Source organism: Mycteria americana, chromosome 15 (genome assembly GCF_035582795.1).
Source record: "Mycteria americana isolate JAX WOST 10 ecotype Jacksonville Zoo and Gardens chromosome 15, USCA_MyAme_1.0, whole genome shotgun sequence".
In the NCBI taxonomy this organism is placed as follows: Eukaryota; Metazoa; Chordata; class Aves; order Ciconiiformes; family Ciconiidae; genus Mycteria; species Mycteria americana.
The window spans coordinates 3,282,371-3,309,144 of NC_134379.1; the positions used below are offsets into that span (position 1 = coordinate 3,282,371).

Here is a 26,774-nt window from a genome sequence, read left to right on the forward strand (position 1 = left end):
GGAGAGGCAGCAGGGAGGAAAGCAAACACGTGTGAGCAGAGTAAAATCTTTCTAGGCACAGGAAACTTTGGCCTCGTGTTGGTTCCATCAGTCTTCTCCTGTTTTTCCCCCCCGTATAAAAAGTGTGTGTGTTTTGTACAGTATGTTTGTCTCTGTATGCAAACATTTTACACAGCTTTTATAAATGGTGTGACTCATTGCTAGCAGATCTGGGAAGAGGTGGTAGTTATGTCGTGATGCACAAGCACAGATGTATTCAAGTGCCAGCTGTACAAGGCATCTGTTATTTTTCTTCTATCCCTGCACTGCAACAGTCACATAGAAGAAGATACAAGAGCCTGACTGTATTTGTATATTTATTAATGCTAACATTTTGAAGTTGTTGGTGAATTTATGCCCATTACCTTTAAAGAAGTTGTTGATATCTCTGCATTAAGCAGCTATTTTAAGAATCAGGATACATAACAAAAATTTGTTGATAATCTGTGGGAGTAATGTGCAAGAATTTTATTTGTGACAGACTTAATGTTATTACCAAACTGCAAAAACCAGTGTTTTCACATTCCTGTCTTAATCTCTCCCCTTAGCATAATCTTCACTGGTACACTGAAATATGATTGGAGCCCTTCTCATCAATGAGACTTGCATGAACCTTCAGTTTATCAGAAGAAAAGCTTCTTAGCTAGAAGTCTCCTTGTTTTATTTTCTCCCAAATGATGGCAGTTTGTTAGCGTAGCCTAGGATAGGCCATCAACTAGTGTATTTCAAGCACAGTTACTTGCAATCTCTGTATGATCCTCTGATGAAATGAATGTTCATTACTCTCTTCCTGAAACAGAGCAAGATGCGGTAATTTTAGTTTCATACAATTCTAAGGTTTCGAGAACTTCCGATTGTCAAGAGATGCTTTTGCAAGTTTGTGGGTCTCCGTCTTGCAATCTGGAGTGGTTTTGGTGATGTTCCGTGGTTGCTGGGATACTTCTGGTTTTGTAGCTGAAATTTAAATATAATTATATTGATTACACTAAATGTTATTTTTTTGTTTTCATAGGTGGTGTCATTTTAAATATTTTAAGATTTGATTGTGTATTTGTTTGATAACGTAGTAAAGAAAATTGTTAAGAACAAAGCATTATGCCTAAGTAAATTTTTCTGGAGACCCTGCAAAGGACTCAGGATGTTTATCAATAATGATGTGTTGTCTTACTGACCAGAGTAGGTTTTTTTGTATATTTAAATGGGGCATCTTGCTTAGTGTAAATCTTCCTGCTATGTGGTAACATAGCAGAATAATGAAATAATGTATGTGATAGAAATGTTATGGAAGAAGGGAAACATTCATCCTCTGCTTTTGATCTTGGTGGGTTTGGGTTCAAATTCTTCTTAAATAATGAGTTAAAAGAAGTTGAAATGTCTAGCTTTTAAAAACTCTATCCAGGACTCAGTCTAGATTTTTAACTTTAAGAATGTAACGGGAATACTGTAATTGAGTCTGACTTCCTCTGCAACGGGGGCCATAGAAATCTCTGAATTCCCTGTTTCAAGAAGGCTGGGAATTAGGAGTAGTTCAGTGGAGGTCATAAACCGTCAGAAAAAGCTGCATTGTGCCACAACTCCGTGGTGGCAAGCCAGTTCTAGCTTTTGCAGCCCTATTGCACATCTTTTATTGCTCAATGCCTGTCCTTCTACTTCCTTTCTTGCTTCCATGCTTGTTAGACCTTTCATTGAGCCTTTTCGGTGAACTAACCTGGAGGAGAATTCCCTCTAGAGGAGGAAGAAAGGGCAAAGTGTTATTTTTCTGTTCATTTAATACGCTAAAATGGGTCAATATAGAATTCATTGCATATCAGAGGCTGGGAAAGGAAAGTGCACGGAACCACTGAGCCTAAGCTTTTGACATCACTGCAATGGAAGAGGGAAGGATAGCTCTTATTGCTGCTTGTGAGTAGTGTAGGCTAATCAAGGTGCTCTTAGTATTCTGTAAGTGCTAAAAGAAATCCTTAGATCTGTGTCTATAATCCTCATTCTCCTGTTTTAGAAGAATTGATCTTGCTGCTAGCCGAGGAGTTATAAAGGAGGGTAAAGACGGACCATTCAAAAGGCTCATACTTTTAGGATGGTTGAGAAATAATGTCTTTGGAAAAGAAACTAAATTTTGCAGTGTTGGAGAATCCTTGCTGTATGGGGTTCTGGTGAACAATGGAATTAAAATCCTTGATTATTATTTTTTTTTTTTCCCTAACAAGTCAAAAACATGTTACCGAGTTGTTACTGAGGGATGATCAAAAAAGAACTCGACATTATAGATCTCAGCATTGTATCATTCCTTGTTTAGGTACACAGCTTTTTGAGTAGAATTTATAAATTTAAATTATGGTAATTTAATGAATGTTGTCTCATGAATTGAGGGTGCTCAGTAGCAAATGAGGTTTGTAACAGCCATTACTTTGAACAGGGAGAGGAACTAAAATAACCAGAAGGAAATGGGAGAGAGAGAAGTCTTTTCTAGTGATTGAAACTTTTCTTTACCTTTCCACCTTTGAAAAGATTACCAAAGAAAGAACAAGCGCTTGTGCTTCCACCCTTTCATGTCATAGTTGGTGGATAAAGCACATAGCCAAAAAATCGGACTTTCCCGGGAAAGCATCCTCGGCTATCTGAAGACTTGTGATAATGCTGAGTTGTTATGGAACAAGAAAGGACTGCAAGTGTGACTTTTTCTGGCTATTGCCATTTGTTTCTGCTGATTAGGTCCTAGGAGCATCCTCAAATGTATTTGACCTTGTCTTTGTATTTATTTCAGAAAATAAAAGTAACACGTGTATTATTTTCTATCATAGATAGCAGTGTACCATGGAATGAGAAGAAAGATAACATTTAGAAGGAGGACTTTTGAATTGAGCTAGATAGAATTTCAGAGTACTTCTGACCTAGTCCATACTACTACTTGATCATTAGCACTTGAGTTCAAGTTATTGGTTTTTAGCCAGTAAAAAAACATTGGTAGAATGGTCTTACCATGATCAGCCAAAAGGAACGTATGGCATAATGATAAGTATTCGAGTGACAGGATTACTACCCATAAGTTTGTTGGTGCAATACATATTAGAAGGTACATAGTTTTGAGTTGTATTCATGTCGTTAGCTACATGTCAGGTCAAATGGTCAAAATGGAACTGTTCAACATGGGCTTATATGGAAATAGTAATTGGTATCAATTATGCTAACACAATTCTAGCTGTATCAACTTCTGTGATTTCTCTTTTGAAATAAGAATCTGTGTACCCTTTTATCAAACTAATAACTTCCTGTAGGTAATAAATGTACTTAAATAAAAAAAAAAGTTTGTGCGTGACCTTGCTGTGGTTTTCTGTGTTTTCTAACAGCAATGAGCTTCTAGTGTAAAGTAACTAGCCTTGAGTCTCACTGTTTTAAAAGTGTTTTTGAAGGGCCTTTGAAGTGCTTAAAAGTAATAAATAGCACCCTCTAGTTATTAGGCTAGGTATGTGCCTAGAAAAATGTATATTTTGGGAAGAACTTCAGTACGCAAAACTTATTTTTTCTATTATTTCTTTGACAGTTGTCTTTCTGTGCATATATTGTTTCTCTGCTGCATACTTATTGTATGTACCATTTTATTATCCTGAGGCATTTGAGGTAAACAGTTGGCGTTTGTACTCCAGTTCTCCAGAAAATTCTCAAGCAGCTTGAGCAAATCCAAAAGACAAGCAAGTGTTGTGTCAGGAATTGTGTTAAACTCTGTAAAATAAAACAGATATGGGCAAGGGGAAACACCCTCTTTTACCAATACTTAGTAGATGTTTGTACAGCTGGCAATTTGTGCTCCTTCATATTCATTGACCTAGAAGTAGCCAACATTTTAATGCGTTCTTGGAGGGGAAAAAAGGTGTTACGGAAAAGAACTGCCACATCAAAGCCTCTCCTCAGCTTGTAAAATGGTTTCCACCACTACCTTCCTCAACCCTATCGGAACACTCAGCACTTTCTCCCTCTCAAAAGAAAGCAAGCCTTTTTATTAAGAAATGGCCTCAGAGTTTTATTTATATTAAAATGATAAAAGTGACACAAAGCAGTTGAAAAGATCTATATACTTCAAACAAAAGTCCATCAGAGATGTAATGTAAATTCTGTGTAATGTGTCTCTATCAAATCAAGTCATATGATTCAGCTGTTGCATAGAGTGAAATAAATACTCCCTTTAGCAAAGTGTTACTCTGCGGAATATTTTTTAAATAACTAGAATGTAGTCTAAAACTTCATGCCTATCAATGGCTTGTATTTTGCTGGTCAGGTCTGATGTTCCAAAGTCTTATTTGTGACAAAGGAAACTAAGTGCTTGATAATTATTTGCACGATACAGGTTCTTGACCATTGTGGATATTGTAGTTCAGTTTTAATCACACCTTCCCTAAATGTAGAAGGCTTATACTGACCCTTTGTTCTCTAGAGTTCTGCTCATATTGCTGGACTTTTCATTTAGCATGCTAAATAATATACGGAGGCTGAAATAGTTTAAAAATAATTTTACAAAAAATCCTTCTTTCCATTAAAATGTTTTTTAAATTTATTTTAGCACAAGCCCACCTTACTGCTGTGTGGACCTTTATTCTTTGCGAACAGGAGAGATGGTCAAGTCCATACAGTTCAAAACTCCTATTTATGATCTGCATTGCAATAAAAGGTAAGGATGTTTACTAAACATTCGTTCTGCGTTAGGGCACGTAAAGCTTCAGTAAAGAATACAATTTCTGGTGTTATGTGCTCCCTGACGTCATTATTTTGACTTTCCTGTAATCACAGCTTTGGTTCTCCATTTCTCAAGTGATATTGCAGTTTGAGTATGACAATATGCTTCTCTGATGGCTTTCATTTAAGAAGCTCAAAACATTTTGCATCTGAAATCATTTAAGCTTCTTTCAGTTGTGATGAGGGTGAGCAGGAATTGTTGGAATCCTCTGTCATCCACCTACAGATGGAGAAATGGGATCATCGAGAGTTTAAACAGTATAGAGCACTATAGAGTTTATGCCTCTCTTCTTTGTGTTCCATTGTTCTGCCAGATATATTGCCAAAAAATTCCTAGTGTGCATTCTGTGGTCTACAGAAAACAATGTTCCTGTGAGTCAAATAAGAAAGCAGCATCTCGTAGTTGGGATAATGCCACCTAACTTCTGAGAGAAAATGGCTTAGAAGGCTGAGCATCAGGTTGAAAATACCTTGTTTCCATAGAATCGTGAGTTCAAATTTTTCTGAATTAACTTTGGATCTTCATCTCTCCAAGACACACAAAACTGAACACCCTTGTAGTTTACTACATCTTTTTAAGACTGAAGAGAAGCCCCAGGATCCTTACATGAGGATCTTGATGATCCCTTGACGCCTGATGAGAGAATTTGATGCAGTGACTTGGGTCAAAGTCCATGATTGCGCTGCTTGCTTTAATGCTTCCTTCCTCCCAGCTATTACTGTTATTAGTCACTGTATGTCTTGAGGTACCTTATGGAAGTTGTGGAATATGATTCCTGTGTTAAAGGTAGAGCGCTGAATGAAGAAATTGCTGCATTTCTTTGGCAATATGTATTTGTTTGCCGGAATCGATGGTCCTTCAATAAGGAAGGTGGCCTAATAACACAAATCATGAAGAACAAAGCAAAACATCAGAATGATATGTCTTATGTGCCTGTTTTGTATGGCAGGAGGTAGCATGCTTGCATATGTGAAGACCATAAAAGAGTATGAGCATGTATTGAACTCATGCAACTAAGGGAAGTTAGCAGTGTTGGACACAGGGGGGAAAAAATATTAAAAAAAAAAAAAACAACCCCCAAATAAACCCACCAACCCTAGAAGCCACAAAGGTTTTGTTAAACAGACATTTGTCTATCATTGTGGCATCAAAATCTAAACATTAATGACTGCATTAGGTCAAGTAGAAGTTACAAGAAGAAAAGTAGTACACTGAACAAACACCTTTAATACCACAACTAATTAATAATGAGGAAGGTATTTTGATGATGTTAATGTTTAAAGAAATAAAGAATGGTAGTGGGTTTTTTATCCCCATCGGTCTGCTTATTGTAGGGTATGGATATGATTGTTATAACAAAAAATAGTTTCTCTGAAGTAGTTGAGCTGGTGAGAGTTATATGCCATGAATAGGTCACTGTTCCTTTAAAATCTGTCAGAAGGAGTTCAGTACTTATCTGTGCAACTGTCCCTTGAAAAATTTAAAGTTCCCTTGTGTACAGTGTGATGATAGTAAATCTTTCCAGTCTGGCCTCCTAGCAGAAGAAAAATCCAATTGTAAAAACAGTCAAAAGGCAAATCATCATTCAAAGTCTCTCCCAACTAAAAAGTCTTTCCAGGTGCTAATGTTTCTTTTCCTAAGTGGTAAAAATGGAAAAGCTACTTCAAAGCTATGTGGCTGTATCCAGGGTAGCTGCTTTTCTGGAACGTATCAGATTCTGTTATTATCCAAGGAAAGCTCACTCTTTCAGGTTGAAAATGCATTAAATGTGGCCAAGTGCAGTGCTAATGGTGCGTTAACCATACTGCAGACTGATGGAGCCCAAAATTTGAATTTAAAATAAAACTTGAGTTGCAGAAGAAGGGAAATTTGTTTATTATTTATGTATTTGTACTCTAGAATCATCCATCTGGTAGGTTGCACTTATGCAGAAAGACAGTACATCTTCAAAGAGTAGAAACCAAAAATCTACAGGATTGGGAAATATTAAAATCAAATATACATGGGTTTTCTATATACTTTACACTTGCACATGCATTTGAAGTCTTTCCATTATTCACTGGTTAACTTTCTTTTAGGCCTTGTGGAAGAAGTTAGAGTTGATACATTTTCTTTTGTTTTTCTCTCCTGCAGTTTAACTATACTATTTTGTCCAAAACTAATATTAATTGATATATGCAGAGTTTATAACTTTTCAAAATTGAGATTTAGAAATCAGAAGGGGGTGAGGAAGCATCTTTTTCACAATGAGAGAGCTACAAGGAAATAAGAAATGCTAGGTTAATATGTTGTATGACTTAACACGTCTGAATCCCCCTTGTTGAGTTACGTGTTCTGCCCTCTTCTTTTGGCGAGTAAGCTGCTCAATCTGAAAGTGTACGTGTGCTTCCCGTTCTAGGTCTGCAAATCTGTGAGTATGAAAGAGTTTTGTCTGACAATGTCCCTTGATTTCTACCTTCCAAGAATTTGTGCTTCTCCTTGTTTCTAGATAGAGGCATACTGTTAAACAGAGCAGTGACAAAGTCCCAGGACGAGATGTTACAAACCAAAGAGTCCTGAAAGAATTGGAGATACAGAACAGAGCTTATTGCTTTAATCAGCTTCTGTATTAGACAAATAGAAAGCGGCTAGGGTTATACCAGCCTATTGAAAAGGCTTCAGGAGTTATCTTGGGAGCTACAGATGCAACCTAAGTGTTTTGGCAATGTGTTGGTAAAAATAATATTCTTCTCTTGAAGATTGATCCTAGTTATAAAGCTTTCAGGATGCTTGACTTCCCAAATCTGGCCTCTCTCAATTTAGACAGCACGGTGTTTCGTGCATAGTTATCGCATGGCTTTTGTTCTGTCACTTTGTTTCAAGTCGTGAACAGGTATTTTACAATAAAAGTGTGTATGTGTACAAGGGAATACATAAACACACACCTGTAATTTTGCTAATTGACACAAATCCTGCTTCTCTCAACTGTATTTGTGTGCTGATGTTCTTGGTATGAAACCCCCCCTGCTTTTAGTAAATAAGATGGTTTAATAAATTTTCAATGAGACGGGCAATGGGATTATTTCAAATTTAGCTTGTGTTCTACCGATTGTTGATTTGATTGTTATTTGAGTCATTGAAAGTAATTCAGGATCCTTGCAATTCCATTCTTTCTTTTTAATGGAGCTTTTACTGCAGGAGGTATATCATAAATATGCTGTGTTGCTCTGTATCAGATCTGTGTACTTCCTGAAATGAAGGTTATGTGGTTGGGATGAGAGAGAATCCTCAATAACTGCCATGTATTGGTAACCTGGCACTTTATCACTGTAGAATTTATATTGATGCTTTTGAAATAATTACATTTAGATATTGAATCTTTAAACCAATGCATTTAATGTTCAAAGTACATGTTCCATTTCTGTGTTTTCAGGATACTTGTTGTAGTCCTGCAAGAGAAAATTGCCGCCTTTGACAGCTGTACTTTCACCAAAAAATTCTTCGTTACAAGTATGTATAATAATTGGGTTCAGTCATTTTGCTCTAGTGGTGGAGTGAGATAAAACAGACTTTTTGTTTGTTTTTGTTTCTAAATTCTCAAAGCAGGTCTTCAGGAAATCTGTTGCTTCAAAACAAAAAAACGAAGTGTTACTTTGGCTCTTTTGAATATTTATTGTTGCTGTAACTAATTTCTCAGTGTTGTGAAGACCACCTACACTGAGATCCATAGGTAGCCGAAAAATTCTTTTGTTCATTTTGCACAAATATGTGTAAAAGTTTCAGGTTTTGAGTTTCAGGTCGTACGCATAAGCAGCAGTTTGAACACATCGACAGCGATCTGCCTATCTGCCTGCCTTTCATTTTTTGTTGTTCCTTAGGCCCAGGTACATTGTTTGGTGTGTGGTGTGTGGTGTTTTGTTTTTGGGGGTTTTTTTGGGTTTTTTTTGGTTTTTTTTTTTAACGTGTCCTTACTTTAGCAGGCCTCAAAGCTCAAGCAGGTCAGTAAAGTGTCGTAGCAGAAAAACTATAAGCAGGTATTTGCCTGCAGGTGCTTTTACATATACCTTGAGCATGAAGGAACGGTTTGCTCGGACTCCCTTTTATCCCTCTGTACCCTACGACTTGCCTCTCAATAGGAGACAATTGACTGTAATGGGTAAGGTGCTCTCCAAAAGCTGTTCCTCTGCTGTAAGTGTCCCTTTGCTGCCCCAACATCTGTAACACAGTAACTGATTGCTAGGTTAGTAGAGGAAAATGGTGTGTTTTCTACTGCTTGCGCTCTGCTCTGTCACACGAGGTGGTTAGGATTAGGATGTCATTTACCTGCTCCCAAAACTGTGTGGATTGTAATGCTAAACACCAAGAAAGTATTCACCGCAGAAAAAATTTAAAATTTTGTTTTCAAGCAGTTCGTGACTAGTGCTACTGTTTATCAATTAGAATAGCCTCTTAAAATCTGTAGGTTACTGAGGGATCACAGTTTACTTTGGAAGGGTCAAGAGTTTTATCGTTAAAAAGGAGAGTCTGAAATCTTCTGGATGTGTTTTCAGTCACAATTGGAAAAGTTCTAAATTATCTGTTTATATTATCTGTGTATTTAAAGAAAAAGCTAGTTAGGAGAAGCTGTTTCTTGTAATAGTTTGAAGAAAAGCAGCTTTATGCAGTAATATTCAAGTTGCCAATAGGTGTCAGTTTCTTCCTATACATGGATGTAAGATAGCAGGAATCTGCTGGGGCTCAGTGAAGAGAGCCAAATGGGAAGAGACTTGTTTGTGTCCTTCTGCTCCTCACTCCTCCTTTTTATTCCACCAAAGAGAATTAGGGTACAAGCCTTGCTTTATTTTAGATCAAAAAGTAAAAGAACTCAAGTGTGTATTTTGACAATTCTTGTGCTTTTCTAATTCCAGTTGTTGTTTGTTTGTTTATTAAAAAAAGATACCGCAATTTGTTTTTAGAAATTAATCCACTGAACTGCATTTTGAGGAACAGGGATATGCTGTTCTTAACCATAACTTCCGATTTGCAGTGCATTTTGGTGAAACAGCGGTGGAATTTAAAGAGGATAAAATAAAGCTTTTGCAGATAGTTAGCAAATGATTTGGAAAACCAAACTCCTGAAATGTCACTATTCACAGTATATTTCTCCAGCTGTGCTGGGTTTTTTAATATGAGAAACGCCAGGTGTTCTCAAACTTTGTTCTAGTTCTGGGGTTCCAAAGCTCGGTTGAAGACACCCCTCATTTTGTACTGGCCATTTCGGAAAGCTGCGGGGCTCAGCAAACGGCTGGAGCTGCCGCCACCAGGGCCCTTCCCCTGTCGCCGCCCCGGCTTGCCGGTGGCCAGTGACGGGGTGTGACTGGGCAAAAAGACGTGTCCTTTTTTCCTAGATGAATGGGTTTCTTGGACCTGTGCTGGTGAATAGTTGTCCTGAGGATTTTGAAGCTTAGTCGTTTCACTTAATAGCTTATGCTATCAAGCGGGTGTTATGCTCTGGCATGTTGAAGGCTGCAGTAAAGCTTTTGTCTAAGCTTTCAGATTTCGTATGTGCTGAAATCTCTTTGACCTAAAAGTATATCTTTAAAGGCTTAAGTTACTCTGATGTGTTTGAAATTTGATGTAAATGAGCTACCTAGTTAGCTGCATAGATTTTTTTTGGTAGTCAGCCAACTGGCCAGCAACTGGACTCTTGCTGTGCTGCTGCTTTTTTATTATTTTTTTTTATTTATTTTTAAATTTTTTAAAATTTTTTATATTTTTATTTTAATTTAGGAAAGGGCAGTGTCAGTTTAAATTGGAAAAGTAGAAATCCCTGAAAAGGAAGCTTGGCAAAAGGTCTGATAGGCCTCTTTGTTTGCGTTATTGGAGCATCCCTGCTCTGCAGGACAGTCAGCTGGCGTCCCGTCTGGATCCATCCTGATGCACCTCAGCTGGACGGTGGCAGTGAGAATGTCACTGGCTGCCCAGAGAACTTTTCGTCATGAAGAAGATTCTCAGCTGTGTTATCTGACTGCTTTTGGTCAGAAGTGATGGCATGAAGGGTCAAAAATATTAAATTAGGATCACTAGCTCTTTGAAGACATTTCTGTTACCGTGTAAACCACTGTGTAGAAAAAGAAAATATTTTTTTGAAGAAGATTTGGGGATGATGTGGAAATCACATCTTCCATCCACATCAACTAAGAGGTGTGGGAGCCTTAGAACCTCACTGAGACAGCTACAAAGCAAACGTAGTTAAGCAGAAGCTCTTGTCCATCTTGTTGACTATTTATACATAGAAATTAAATGCAGAATGTACAATTAAAAACAGTGTCAGGAATTCTGAAGTTCGGTGTTCCTCAGCACTGCTAATGCAGCTGTGTTGCACATGAGTAGTATTTGTCTTTCTGTTTTTGTTTTTTTGTGGTTGAATGTGTAGCTTAATATATTGTTGTAATAAATATACCATAAAATATTCAGGATGTAGAACATGGTCAAGTTCGTGCTGCTGTTGGAATGTTTAACTCCTGCATTTCCTGATTTTTCTTGAGTAAATTTGAGATAGTACTAATCTTTTTATTTTTTCTGCATGTGATTGGATGGAAATGTGCTGATTTGACTTGAATGGCAGAGAGCCAGCACATATTATTTGTGCCTTTTGTAACAAAAACTCAGTGTACAGGTGCTCCAGTCTTGGTGTGTGAATTTAAGACAGGTGCTTAAACTTGAACGGAAAACATACTGTGGAAATTGTAGAAAAATTACTAGCGTATCTTATAATCTACCCTGTGTGGTATTCTTATTTTTAAATGCCTGCTAAGGAAAGGCATAGCATCAGTCTGCAAAGAACTCGTGGCAGTAACGTTCATACGGCACTCTGTTCTCTACTGGGCTTATGCTTGGAGCCAACTCCATTTTGTTAAGAAAGGACGTGCATCAAGGGGAAGATAAAGATAAAGCCAAACCGTAATTTTGCATCCTGCGCTGTTTTAAGTGCTCACGTGGCCAAACTAAAGAAATTCATTTAGTGCTTATAATAAGAATGTGTTTCCTTTGGTAGCTGTGAATGTCAAGGTGTGGATTTTAAATAGATTTTTAAATAGTTAAGAGTTTTATTGCGGTTCACTTAAGATTTCCTGCAGAGTCTTTTTCTGAATACTGCATATGACTGAACGATCAGAAACGAAAGTGATGTACAGGCTTTTTTTCCCTACTTTGCTCTAAACAATAGATGCAGAAAAGCTGAATTTCATTGATTTCTATTACATCAGTGCTCCCTCAACCCTTCTCCAAAAATGCTTACTTAGTGGAACATTGATGATTATGAATATGGCCTGATGGATACTTTCTTCTCTGTAAAGAATATCCTTCCCACCCCCTGGGCCCTAAGTAAAGATTATCACAGATAACATCATGCATGTGGCATCATCTTTGTGTCCGATAACTAGTGCCTGCTCAGTTTCTCTGGCCCTTCCACTCCTCATATTGATGTATTCCCCATCCAGTATTCTCTAGGGATGAAGACAGTTATTGCAGCCATTAGCTGGCACCACATTTCTATTGATGCTGTACAGCTAGAGCCTTAAGAGGTAATTTTCCAGATTTTAGTCAGAGTACTTTATTGTATATAAAGTCTCAAAAGACTTGCCTAACCGCAAGCCAAAAATTATTCACTATATGTTAAATGCACCCCACCTGCATCTCTCAAAATAAATAGAAAAACCCCAAACCAAGCGGTGTTTGATACTCTAATCTGCAATTTGGATTTGGTATTCCTGTTTTCACCGACATTCACGTGCAAGAAATAATATGGTGGTTGCAGTTTGTCACAGGTCTGATCTGGAAATCATCTAGGCTTTTTTGTACGTTTGTTAGCTTTGTTAGAATTCCTTTTCCCTGATCGGCACACAGGGAGCAGTTTGATCTCTTTGCTTTGAAGTAAAAACACTGGATGTCTTATGAAAAGGTTTAATGCCTGAAGAGTTACATTCTTCAAGAAGTTCTGTTTGTACGTTTCCCTTCTCAGCTGTGATCAGTGAGTGGCATTTATCTTGGCTATCCCACATGGTAGAATAATTGATAGGATTCCTGTGTCTGGGGAGGGAGACTCTTCGGTTTAGAGCGAAAGTCCTTAAGGCAGGTGGGAAGTGAGCTCCTGTTTCACAATCTTTTCTTGATCAGTGAAGAGAAGCCAAGTATGTTCCTGTGAATTGTATATAAGCAGTTTTTTTTTTTATACACACACACATATATGTATATATAAACACACACCCCTTCATGTAATTTGTAACTGTGTTCACTGAGAAATGTTGATTTAATCTGGCTTTTAGTTTTTAACAGCGTTGTTTATAAGAAGGTTTTTTTCCTGAATGTGGGAATCGGCGTATCACTATTACAGGATAATGTTAAAATACTTTTTGAAAAGGTCTTCAGGGCAACGCGGTAGATTTACGGAAACGAATGTCTTCGTTGCTTGCCGGGTGTTTTGCTGTATTGCAGGAAAGTGTAAATACAACAGAAAAATTGCATAAAGACAGAAACAGGGCATTGGTACCCAAGATGTATATCTATCATATCTCCTGGGTTTGACAGGTTTTAAAATTATATGTAAAACAGGAAATGCTGTTTGTTTCTGTGTGAGTTATTTTTATCTAAAGTGCCCAAATCCTTAATGTTAAAGGCCAAAACAAAGCCATCTTACTGACATTGTCCTGCCCAGGAACAACAACCTCTGTAGTTACATGATTATCATTTATCACTGTCCAATTATCTGAACAAAAAAAGAAAGTAAACCTGAGATTAAAATATAGTTTGTCCTGAAATCAGTCAAATGTGTGCTAAATTAAACAACCAAGCCTAATAAACATTAAAGGCCACAGATATTTTTAGTAAAAGCTCTGGTATTGGTCTTAGACCTATAGAGTAACAGTAAAATACTTATAACTGCCATGATAGAATTGACAGGGAAAGGAGGTCTCTGTAGTAATAATAATAATAGTAGTAGTAATAATAATAATAGCAACAGTAATAGCAATAATAATAATGACGATCATTAATTAAATCTGTGGTCCTTCCCCAAGCTTGTGTGAGGGAATTCCGTTCTTCCGCCCGAGGCTAGCACAAAATGCAACTCATTGCCGGGCTGCGTCTGTCGTGAACACGACGTGTATTATGAATATTGCCCTGCAAGGAGGGGATGGTGACAGTATATGTAGCATTTGTGGCTTTACTTTTTCACTTTATTTCTAGGGGGTTTTTTAGTGTGTTAGTAGTGATAACGCCTCTCTGATTTAAAAGAGAAAAGAAAAAGGCCCTGGATGGCAAGCATGACTTCACAGCGGGGTGCATCCTGCTGGTTTGCTCTTTTGCTCAGTTTTTATGGGTGATACTTAAACAGAAGGAAGTACAAGAACAATGGAAGAGTTTTGGAAAGTATGTGACAGTGTGAGAGTAATAACATTTACATAGGGCCTTTCATCTAGAAGGAACCCAGAGGAATTTATAAACAATATTACTTTATACAGTTTATAAACAAATAAATTTGGTTTGCTTGGTGACGCTAAAAAAAAAAAAAAGCCCAAACAAACAAAAAATATTAGATGAAACAACTTATATGATTTGTTTTCCTTGGAATAAACAACGCTTTTGCAACAACAGTATTACTCTACCCGTTATTTATTGTATATACCCTTTCTATGCTCTCCGTCATGGATCTGTTTTCTGGCTGCTTTGGATTGCAAGACTTAAGAATGTAGTTTTGTAATTTCATTACTAGAGAGTGCTGTATATTTCATAAGACCTAGAAAAAAAATTATTAATTGATTATAAGCTACATCCAGTGATGGAAAAGTAGCATAGCTTTAGTGGGTTATTGTAGCTATTTATTTAAAAATACACAATACCGCTGCTTCACAGATTTTTAAAGTGATACCTGGCAAACCTCAGACGATTAAAGGCAAATAATTTTGGTTGAAAAGTTACACATTTTGGAATTAGCTCAGAAAACTGTGTTTAAAAACACTATATACTTAAGATGGCGTATGTCATCTTTAATGAACCTCTCCACACGCTGAAACAGAAAAATCTTTGTTTGTCCAGTGATCTGCTTTCTCAGCAAGGTTTCACGTACTTAGGTTTGCCTTAGGATGTAGGTTAGCCTTGGAGATCTCTGGCCTGACCAGCGTTCCTTGCGTTTGCTGGCTGTATCCTGTCCCAATGCCATATTCGTCATACTCGAAAGAGATGCAACGTCTTCCGTGATTCAGGATTAGAGACAGAATCCTGAGCAGATTTTATAATGGTACTGCCCATACCCACGTATTGTATAAACACTCACACGGAGAAGTAGCTTGAAATAAAACTGGACAACACTAGTATGCATTCCTCACAGATACAAGGTGTGGAATATCCATTAAAAAAAAAAAAATTACAGTAATTATGGGGAGAATTCCTATAACTGGTACCAAAAAGTGATGAGTATATGTCAGTGCAGAGGAAATCAGAAAGAATTAGGGAAAAGAAAGCAGTGAAAATTATGGAAAAAGGAAGCTTTCCTGTTAAACTGTCAGGGAAAAAAAAGGACAGAAAAGAGCAACTTGCTAAAATGGTTTTCATTAAAAAGTAAAAACAAAGTCAAGATAGAGGGGATGAAAGCCTGGCAAATATCACAAACAGATTTTTTTAAATTTTTTATTTCTTTTTCTGGTCTATAAAAGTAAGTGTAGAAAATAAGAGTTCTTACAATACAATATGCTATGAAATTAAAAAAAAAACGGTAGTGTCTTAAAATAAGCGTGTTGGTATGTCTTTGAAGAAAAGCCATGTTCTGGATGCTTCTGATTTGGTTTTCTCATTCCTTTTTAGCTTTATTCATTTGCACATTAATTTGCAACAGTTTACCGCATGTCATTTTACAATGCGTTTTAGTGAGGTCTGAGAAGGAAATATAGCTGTACTCTGGGTAAGGAGCCGTATTCAGATGCGAGTACATCGTTAGGTAAACTGAAAATAAGGTCTGACTTCGCTCAGACAAGTTCTGACTGTTAGCGTCAGATTTTTCTAGAGAAGCGTTGCCTTCTAGTGCATATTGAGGTCTGAATACTTTGCCATGATAAGATCGTCTTTAGCTCTTCATTAATGGAGCCATTCAGGCTGTGTAGGATGTTTCTGAAGAAGGACCAAGAGAAAAAATTACAGCCTTAACTATGATAATGCGCACTTCTGGGGAAAAATTGTTATTAAAGTACTGGTCCTCCACCTCCATTGCATATTTTTTTAAAGAGGTCATGTTGGTATGTATTATATTTGCTATATACGCAGAATCCCTTAGAGCACATACATCATCCGTACTTCGTGAATGAGAAGGGCACATATATAGACCACATCCGACTTGTAGCAGTGTCATGGGTAACGGAGATGCACAGTTCTGGTCCTCCTGAAGAACTGAGCTGTGGAAAGCTTAGATGTCTATAGACTTTTAATTGCCTCTGGGATTCCAAAGATAGTGTGCTTGGATGTGAAATACCAAACTGCCAAGTTTTTATGGATATCGGGAATCCCTGAAGTGTTTAGCCCCCAGCTCCCCATCCCACACTGGGCTTTTGAGTTTATATATACTCATATATGTGTGTGTATATATATATATATATATATATATATATATATATATATATATTCTTTTTTTTAAAGCTTTTTTCTCGTGAAAAAGCTGTGGAGCTTGCTGAAGAGGTGCCCCAATACAAATGGTTCAAGTTTTCATAGTGGCATGTTTTGTGATTGATTGGCTTGATTTCTGTTGTAGCTGACATGACTTTTAATGGCCCTGTTCCTCTTAACAGTGTTTTCCCAATGTGCTGTTTGTTTAAAAGCTAAGTGGGAGGAGAGGAATGTGTTGCTTTTCTCTTCTTGGCTGCTGTCTGTGTCTTCACACTGCCATTATTGAAGCTAGAGGATGAGCTTTTTAAAAACAATGTAAGAAAAGGACTGGAGCCTTAGTTTTCTGTAGGAGCATAGATCAATGGAAAGATCCAGAGTCAGAGAAGTGCATATTTGTGTGAGTTTCCAGAATGAGTAGAGGAGGTGATTTTGTTTATCATGGGCATGTGGATATGAATCTTCAAAGGGTGGTAGAGATTTTCATAAAAGTAATAGGAAAATAATGTGAAATTTCTCTTTGCTCACTCATTAAGCAAACATTTGTATAGCTCCTTGGAGAACCTTAAGTAACTTCTAGGATTCCTGTACTCTCAGTAAAATCAAATATGTAAAGTCAGCACGGCAGTAAGGAAGCTAAAACCATCTTTGAATCCAAATAATCACAAACTACATGCTGACTTCAGATTATAATTTTATAACTAAGTTATTAAAAAAAAAAAAAGATGGGAAGAAACGAAGAAATTGTAATGCTAAAGAATTTGCCTATGGTACCATTTCAATGCAGGTAAAACTTGCACCTTGGAAAAGGGAAAACCAAGGCACAGAATATGAGGTACCGGGGTGCTGCCCGTGAAATCCTCGGCTGTAGCCAAGTCCCTGTTCGGAGGGAGCCCGGAGCCCCTTTCTTGTTCATCAGCATTGCTTAGGCCAGCACCGGTTGGAGTTCTTGGGCGTAGGAACTTAGTCAAGTTAGCAGAAAAACTCCACTTCAATTCAGACTTTCAAAAAAAGTATTTTTCTACTTTTGACTTTTCACAGCTTTGAAGTAGTGCGTTTCCTCTGTGTGTCATTAGGAAGCACAGAGAGAGAGAGTAACTGCATACTTAAAAACATTTTAAATAGTTTCCAGGAGGTTTTCACCTATATTTTTGTGTCTGATAGTCCCAGTAAAGCTTATTCTAAGATCAGATGTTTTTTAGTACTTGCTTGATTTGCTGTACTTTTGGAAGGACTTTCCCCGAGTGATCTTTTCTTGGATGACCTCTCCATACTGTCATTAAAACTTGGAAACTTTGCTCTTCTTGACAGTTAGTTCTGCATTCTCATTATGTTCATTGCTATTGTAAACATGCTAAAATTGCTGCTGTTGTTGCTTAGAATGGATTTTTCCTCAGTTGTTTTGAAGTTTAGTAGAAATAGAAGTTAATCTTTAAGAGAGTTAGGCTGGTAACGATTGGATGGCCGAGCTTGATAGGTCACGCTGTGTCTGTCTTTTCATTTGCCTAGTAGATGATGTTCTGCTGACTCCAGCTGTTTTTTTGGAAAGCAGAAAAACAATTTGCTTTTCCTTCCCATAAAGTATAACCCTTTGTTTATCCTTGTACTGCTGCAAGTTTCCAAAATGCAGAGACTTGCAAAGAAAAGAAAGGGAGGAAATAGCTCTTTTTTTACGCTGTTTTTCATATCGGAGAGTAGAGTTTAGTACCGCGTTGAATTGTTGACCTCTGCGGAGGTTATTATTAGCGTTGGCTGATTTGTGTGTGGGGCTGCATCTGATTGACTGAGTCCTGTTCATGGAACAAACTACCGACAGTGGGGTTGGGGAAGGCATTTGCAGGTTTTCTAAGATAACTTTACACTTTTTATTTGATTAATTTTTTATTTGAAGAGTAATACTTTTTGCAGTTCGTAATTTACTTCAGTTCACTGAAGTAATTGAGAACAGCTCCCTTTTCCAAGCAAGACGTTCCTTTTTGTTATGGGTTGTTGAATTGCTTGGGGTTCGTCATTACGGTGCATCTGTTGGCTCATACTCCTTTTGTTTTCTGCCGCAAGGATGTTACGAGGTGCTTGCAGAGTTTGGGAAATGCAAGTGACTGCTTCTAAAGTCACTGTGGTGATTTATATGATGAGGGGTATCATCTGACAGCTTTTAATGATATATTTTATACATAAAAGGGAAGAAAAATAAATAAAGTTTGGGGGACCTGAGTGTCTTTACTGACCCAGGTAAGAATTGCCGAAGCAGAAGTCAGCATTAAAACCTTACTGGTCCTGATCTATAATGTCATCGGAAGAACACGTTTGTATTTACTACCTAGGGTTGTATTTACAACCTTTTTTTGCTTGCTTTTTCCTTAAGAGGCTCTGGCTACCCACATTTTATGCACTTCTGGAATGCAATAACAATTGTGGCATCATCTCTTCAGAATTCGTTTTCCTTCCTGAGATCAAGGCAGTGATAAGGTCTTACAAAATATTCACTTGGTTTTGCTTTCCTGGCCTGAGATGGATTTAATTGGATGAATTGCTGCTTTTCTCCTTCCATTGCTTTATGACCTTTGAAATAGCTTGCTACGATCTTTTGAATTTTGCAATACTCTTACCGCTCTTCTCTAAAAAATGAAATAAGGAGCTGTTTATCTGAGACGGCATGAACAGTATAGCAGCGGTTTCTGCACGTGCCCAACGAAATGCCATCAAATGTGTCTTTAAGTGTTGTCAAATGTCAGTTTAAGCTTACACCTACGTACTGTAGTTAACACCCTCCCACGCACCTTTTTCACCATTTTGCAAGCCTTGAGAATAATGCCATTAAAGTTTTAAAAGCCTGCTGTCCTCACTAAATGTTCTGGACAATTTGGGGGCCTGTTCGAAAAGACCCTGATACTTGCAAAAAGAAGGCGGTGAATAGGTTTGCTTTTTCTCACTGTGGTTGGCAGATCAGTATCCAAGAGTCTGACACAAGAGACTTTGGGGAAATAGAAGCTTAGCTAGCTGTAATTTTTTTTTTTTTAATATATGTGTTGCTTCTCAGAATGCAGTGTAGGATTTTCTGCAATAAATTGCTGTTGTTGATTATATGTGTTCTTCAAAAATGCTGTTTGCCTGATCTCAGTGCTCCTTATGCCTGTGATACAGGATCAGCTAACCAGGGCTCCTTTAAATGAGACACACATGTCTATAAGTTTTTAAACATTTTGTTTCTTGGCCAACCAGTGAGAGAATATGAATTACTGAATTGTCTGTATTAGCCTAAGAACTGATGAAAACGGAGATTAACCATTTGCTTGACAGTCCCCTCCTTCCCCTCATTCTCTCCCCCCTTATGCAATATTTCTTTTATATATATATATATATATATATATATAAATATATTTTAGAACAGATTTAGGTCTAGTAAATGGCATTATGCACGCGGCTGAAGGCCTTAGTTTACTAGCTTAAATTTGAACACTTGGGCTCAAATCTTGTTATCAGGACCCTAATCAGTAAACAATATTGTGGCTTCATCCATATGAGTTTAGTGTCTGAACTTCCAGGCTCTTACCTTGCCAAAGGATCCCACTGAAATCAGCCTGCTGGAACCACGCAGCACGGCCGTTGACAGTGTCAGGGCTAGAGTACTGAAGTTCGGATACGTCAGGAGGATTTGAGCGCTAAATACAGGCAAGGGTTACGTGTTGATGTAGAAAGAGCAGCCGTCCCCCCGAAAGAGCTTAATCTAAAATGACGAAAAACAAAGGAGGGGGAAACAGGACTTGGAAATAGGACAGTAATAGCAATTAGGATGAGGGTCACCGTGCTACTTTTAATTGTAGATTACTTAAGCTTTTCATTTGTGTTTAAGCATTATCTAATTGTTTTCAATAATTTAAAAGTCTATATTTTTAATTTTAATAGTTAATAGTGTGATATTCTTGGTTGTTGTTTTGGGGGGGATTTTTGGTTTGGTTTTTTTTTTTTTTGTTTTTAACTCAGAATTTATATATTAAATTGCATTTAACATGGGCCTGATTCATTTTAAGCCTTGCCATATTTTCATTCACAGCTATTTTCAGTGGCTTTCTGTTATAGGTATTTTCACCTTTTAATCCTCAGGAATAGTTCTCTCTCTTATGTTCATCTTTATGCGTGTGTGTATATATCTATTTTTAATGATAATATAAAGGTAATGAAAAACGGGTGACCAATGGAAAAATTGCCACTGATTTTAAAGGAAATAAAAATTCACACACTGTGTAAAGTTAAGTGTGTGCAACAGTATTTTGAGGGGCTAAGGGCTTGTATATATAATTATTAAAAACAAAACCAAAAGCACAATGTACCCTTTCATAGCACAAAAATCTAGAAGAGATTGAAGCTAACTGAAGCTGTTGACCAATAGAAAGACATCAATCAAGTAAAATGAATTAAAATGTGAAGGTACAGAAGCAATCCAGTCAAACTTTTAAATATCCCACTCACCCCACTGTATCAAAATGGCATTAAAAAAATGCAAACATAAGGAGAAATGAGTATTTACACATAATTAACTGTTCAAAATAGCTTATCTAACCACAGTCTTATCTTTAGGAATAGAAATGCAAGCATTTACTGAGTGATATTAGCAATTGAAAGGTTTTTGTTTAGACTTTTTGTTTTCTTGGCAATAAATAAAATTCTTTGTAAGAAGTCATTAAGATATTTCTTAATGTTGCCTTTTAAAACTTTTCAGGCTGCTATCCTTGCCCAGGGCCAAACATGAATCCTATTGCTCTTGGAAGCCGTTGGCTTGCTTATGCAGAAAATAAGGTAAGGAAAGGTTTAATTTCAAAAAATACTTCTCTCTGTTTCTAGATTTCGTTCTAGTTTTTGTATATATGGGGGAAAAAAGAAAAGAAAGTCTCAGAATAAAGGTATGTGAAAAAGGTGATCTGTAAGAGGACTTGCATAGTGATGACAGACCTAATCTTTGACCCACACTGGTTGTGCTTTGGTATTCATATATGTCATATCTTTGCTCTGCACATTTGATTTAAGCTCATGAACTTGGAAGGCATAAATATGTAAGTAGCATAGGCAGAGAAGACAGCTATCAACATGTGTTTTCAGTAAGGTCACTCCATAATCAACCCCTTTTGCATTTTAAAAGTTTAAAGCACTTAATTATAGACACTTCTGAAAGGTAGGCAAGTGAGGTTTCCTAAATTCTGTTTGGGGAAACTGAGTCTGGACAGAGCCAGTGGGTTTTCTGAAACAACACGGCAATGCACTTTGTAGATTAGGAAATAGCATTAAAATGCCCCTTTTTAACATCTTTGCTGAAAATGTTAGGCTCCAGGAAAAAAATGAAAATGTTGAAATAATTTTTCTTATATTTAGAGGCAGAAGAAGAAAACAGATCCCAAGCAAAGAAATTCTCACACTTTTTACCCAGCCCTAGCCCAGAGAAGTGGTTGTGTATTTAAAGCTTGAAGTGTTTGAAAACTCTAAATTCAGCTTCTAATGCCTTATTTTTATTTCAAAGCAGATGTTTTTTCTCCCTTCCACCTGTGACTGGAATAGCACTTTCTAGAGCTGAACCAGAAATTATCAGAGAGGCAGGCTTTAGAAATGTATTTGTTGTTATACCTTTTCAAGCACAACTGATTTCTCTCCAAATTCAGGCCTGCCTTTCCTTTAATGCCACGCCTATGTGGTTTTGTAAAACTTAACCAGTCAGCCTGGGATTTAAAAAGAACTGCTGCCAAAAAATATAAGCCGCTGATCAGCAAAAGAATTATATCACAAAAGGAATTTCAATGGCTTGTGTATTCCCAGGTATATTCACTGTGGACTTCCCCTTTCTCCCTAGTTTAACTATTTTTGTTTAGATACTTGAATATAAGCAGGAAAGGAAAGTCTGTAGAAACAAATACATCTTACAGTGATTTTTAATTTTCTTTTAGCTAAAACAGTTAAACAGGCAACATGTTCTGTGTACAAGCAACAAATATCTATAGTTTTTTGCTATTTTATTTAGTGAGAAGCAGAGATTCTATTGTTAGTTAGGGTTCAAAGGCAAAAACTGCTTTTGTAGGTTGGTGGCAGGTAGAAGAGTCTTGTTTTGATTTATTAATTTTGAAGGAAGGCAATACAGAGTAAACCCCATGTCCATTCCTTTAATCTGTTAAACATAAAGTTTAAAGTAGCTCTTTTCCTTTGTCATTTCTTTGCTTGCTAGTCACAAAAAGGAGGGGAAAGCCACACTCAGATTCTTAGAATGTCTGATATTTAATGTTACATATACATGGCTAAAGCTTTTGATTATATTTATTTAAATTTATTTGTGGTATTGCTGCCAGACCAAAAATCCCACCATTTCAAAGTTTATGAATTCTTAGTGACTACTCATCTTGTAATTGAAAACTGGAGTTGAGTAAGCGACAGTCTGGGTGGCACCCAGAAGATTATAAAAAGGGGTTAAGTGTCTCAGCAGGGCTTTTTGCTATTTGTAGGAAAAAACACACCACTGTACATGATAAATAAGAGCTATGGTAATGGGTTATGGGTTTGTGTAGTTTAATAGTAGTTACTTGGTTGCTGTCTTTCTTCTTGTAGCTGATCCGATGCCATCAATCCCGTGGTGGAGCCTGTGGAGACAACATTCAGTCTTACACTGCCACAGTCATTAGTGCTGCCAAAGTGAGTACATCATCTGCTGCTGGGAGAGGTTATCATGTAAGATAATTATTACGTTTCCCTGCTGAATTGTACTGTGTGTCATCGCCCCCCCATTCACAAAAGAGGAAAACACAGTAAGAAACATGCTAGCATTAGCACCATGCATGTCCTGGTCCTGCAAATCTCTGAGTAGCCATTGTTTTTCCCAAAGTATTCCCGTCCTTCTGAACAGATGTTTTTACATTTTATTTATTACAAACAGCTATTCATATTAGTGACCCCTGTTAGAGGTAAATCATAGTAAAATGGATTTGTGTAGTGGCTGTTCATAATATTGCAAGTTTACATGATTAGAAATCGACATTGTGAATTTTCAGTCTTTTAGCATCATGAAAACTGGCTTTACGAGTGCTTGGTGCTTTTTGGACTCAATCACACTAGTATTGTGTGTTTTAATCTCTCTGAAGGATGACAGTGCAGTACTGGAGCTAATTAATTACCTAGCAGCTTTCTTTGAAGGTTAGAGTTTATTAATGACTGTTTACATATAGGTTCCATTGCCTGGTTTTCTTAGTTCAGATGACATTATAATATTCCTCTGTTTTCAGAGAAATGTCTGGGTTTTCATAGTATCAAAAGAAGACCATGGCTTGGAAAAATCTTAAACGAGCCAAAGAGTATGCAGAACTGTTGTTTTACTATTTCTTCCCCCCCCCGGCTCCTTTCCTTGAGGACTTGCCTGCAACATTTTGCCAAGTAATTTCTTTTTGTCACACGCACACACACAAAGTGAGTTTTGGCATTGTCTGGCAAACTTCGTGCTGATTACAAGCTTTCATTGTAACCACTAGCCTTTTCATTTCTGATATGCACAACAAAACAAATCTAATAATAGGAATTAAATGACAGCACAGAACAGAAGGCTCAGCGTCACTGAAGAAAACAACAGTTACAAGAACCCACAGAGAGACACAGGGCATGCCATCTCATGTAAAAACAAAACATAAAAACAAACATATTCCATCAGCGTAGCTTTGGACACAATCTCACTGTGGCTGGAGGAGGAGAAAAATCACAGTTTTTTACATTGTTGAGGAGAACTTGAATTGCTTTTCTTCTGAAAACATCTGAAATTTGCTCTCTCTCTGCATACTTTCACCATCAGCAAAAAAAATAAAAACGAGGGAAAAGCTCCCCATACTCCTTCAATCTCAGTGTCATTAACATGTTTTTTATAGCACAGATAAGTTTGAAAAACCAACTGGCTTAGTGTGATCAGCCACAGTTATGATCAGATGTGGTAAAATCTTACAAACGGATCGCTGTACTGCCAAAGCCAAGCCTAGTCATGACTGAAGAACAACAGGCCAAAGCTTTCTTAAACCTTATAATGATTGTCAAAGCATTCCAGTAGGCATTGAAGACTAAGCGCTATTTTGTCTAATTTTATTTCAACAGACTAAAAAAATCTAAAAAAGGAGGACATCTGTTATAGCCCTTGCCCCCAAAACCCGTGGATAACTAGGTTTTAAAGCCAGTAAGGACCAAGATGATAACCTTACCTCCTGAGTAGTACTAGCCAAGGATCATAATCCAGAATCATAATTATCCTGGATCATAATCCAGGATCATAATTAATTCCATAATTCCATAATTCCCGCATTAGGCTGAACGTGTGCAAACACTGAAGTAGTGATGTCGCATCATGTGAATAGCTACTGCAGATAAAATGTGTTTATAATCATAGGAAAGAAAAAGATTGTTAGCCTCTGCATGGAGATAAAGTAATAGTGAAAGTTAGGAAAATGGATAATCATAAGGGCACAATCTCTATACTACTTTGTATTTTGTCTAGCACATTGCTTTTGCTCTTGACTGGCTGTTAGATGTTACTGTAATAGACAAGATTAATACTAATATACTTTTAAATATTTGCATGATTTGGTTCTTGAATATAGCTCAGCCTTACTGTATTCATTTGTTATTAATGTCTGAGTGAGCAACGCTAAATCTGAAATGTTTCATTTATTACTGATTTCAATGAATCTTGGATTACTATCTAGCAAGTTTTCATCTCCGATAACTGAAATGCTGACTTTCTTGTTGGCAAATATATACTCCAAATATCTGTTGCTCTTTGTCCATCTCATTACCTCACCATAAACTTGACTCCCTGCTTAAATAAGTCTTCATTTATAAACCTCTACTGCTGTTATATCTTATCAGCCTGCAGTGGTTTGTAATTCATTTGCTTTGATCAGCAGAGGTATTAGCTTTTTTGAAAGTGGATGTCCTTTTCTGTTCCCTGCACTGCTGCTTTTTGGTTCAGAAGTGGTTCCATAAAAGTTCTTGTTCTGTCAGATTATCTTGGGTTACAGCCTTTTCTCTGTTTGGGTTCCAATTTCTTACTGAAGGAAGTGAAAGAACCTTCATAGAAAGGAGAAAGATAAAGCTGAGAGCAAAGAGTAATTTCAACAGGGTCACTTTTGAGAATTACCTTTCAGATCCTCTGTAGAAGGTCTCAATGGCAGTACAGAATATTTACTTTAATGGTATTCCCTTTGATGAGAAATGTTTTTGAATGTCCTGGTAGTGGACGATGGGTTTGTCCTCAGTGTGATGTACTGCTGTGTACTATGCTTGATGCAGCAAACAAATTTCCTCCTTAATCAAATAACTTAGGAGTCAGAAGCTCCCCCATTAACCGAGAATACCGAGGTCAAAATCGTGGTCGTGTTGGAGTGTGTTGTTGACTGGTGCCAAAACTCTCGTTATTCTGGTAACATTATGAAGAATTCCTTTATGTCATCTTCCCATTTGATTTATAATTCCTAGAAGGATTTTATTTTGAACACTGAACTCTTTCCTGTTTCTCCTTAGATGCATCTTGCAAGAGCATTGCTTTCTACTGTTGCTGGAAAAAACGCATGCATTTTCTTCCTAGCTCAGTCTCTTATTTTCATTTCCCCACATTTGTTTGGTGGCTTTCTGTCTGTTCATGTTCTAAAAAGCTTTGGTAATTTCTGTAATTTGGCCAAGCGGAAAACTTCTGGAAATAGAAAATGTGTCAAGATTTCGATTTAGGTTAATCTTTACCAAAGGTAAAAATTGTTGGATTTGGAAAAATGAAAATGGTGTTCCTTATGGGATAAAGAATCTTTTCACTCCAGTTGAACAAAAACAGTAGAATGGACACAGCCTAATTTTCAGAATAAACCCCGTTATTACTTAACAGTAGCAGTGATGGGACAATATTCAGGTGCTTGGTTTGAGATAAGCATCCAAATGCGAACTTGCTTGTTATAATTATCCATATTTATCCATTTTGGATGCAGCAAGGAAGGGGACATAGGAAAAGACATTCTTATGTCTCCATGCGTGGTTTTTTTGTACGTCTTGTTGAAGAGAGGTTTGGTCCCAACGTGTCCCTGGGTGAGTCATGTTTCAACTCGCTCTCTTCAAGTGGTGCTCACGCAGACCTCCATCATGATGTATTCCTAGCCGTCGAACTTGCCATGCTCTTTAAGATGGATTTCCTAATAGGTTTTCTTTCCTGTCGTCCCTCTTTTCAGAATACGGGCAAGAGCAGGAAAGTGAAACATCTTTGCGAACCATGAGCGTTTCAACAAACATTTAGTTTGAACTTGAATCTATAATTGATTGTATGTTCATTTTGTTCAAACTAACCGTGAGGCTTTCATATTGTTGATTACCAGGGCATATCTTTTTGATATCTCTTTCTGCTTTCTAT

General features: G+C 37.2%; 1 protein-coding gene across 9 annotated transcripts in view; it reads left to right on the forward strand.

Moving 5' to 3' along the window:
• BCAS3 (BCAS3 microtubule associated cell migration factor) overlaps positions 1-26,774 on the forward strand; it is a 378,393-nt gene that overhangs the window by 48,515 nt on the left and 303,104 nt on the right. For all 9 annotated transcript variants that reach the window (XM_075517892.1, XM_075517894.1, XM_075517888.1 and 6 more), the window contains exons 8-11: positions 4,595-4,702; positions 8,181-8,257; positions 21,096-21,172; positions 22,961-23,044. In XM_075517892.1, the coding sequence (XP_075374007.1) occupies positions 4,595-4,702; positions 8,181-8,257; positions 21,096-21,172; positions 22,961-23,044 (346 nt within the window). The remainder of the gene's footprint in view (positions 1-4,594; positions 4,703-8,180; positions 8,258-21,095; positions 21,173-22,960; positions 23,045-26,774) is intronic.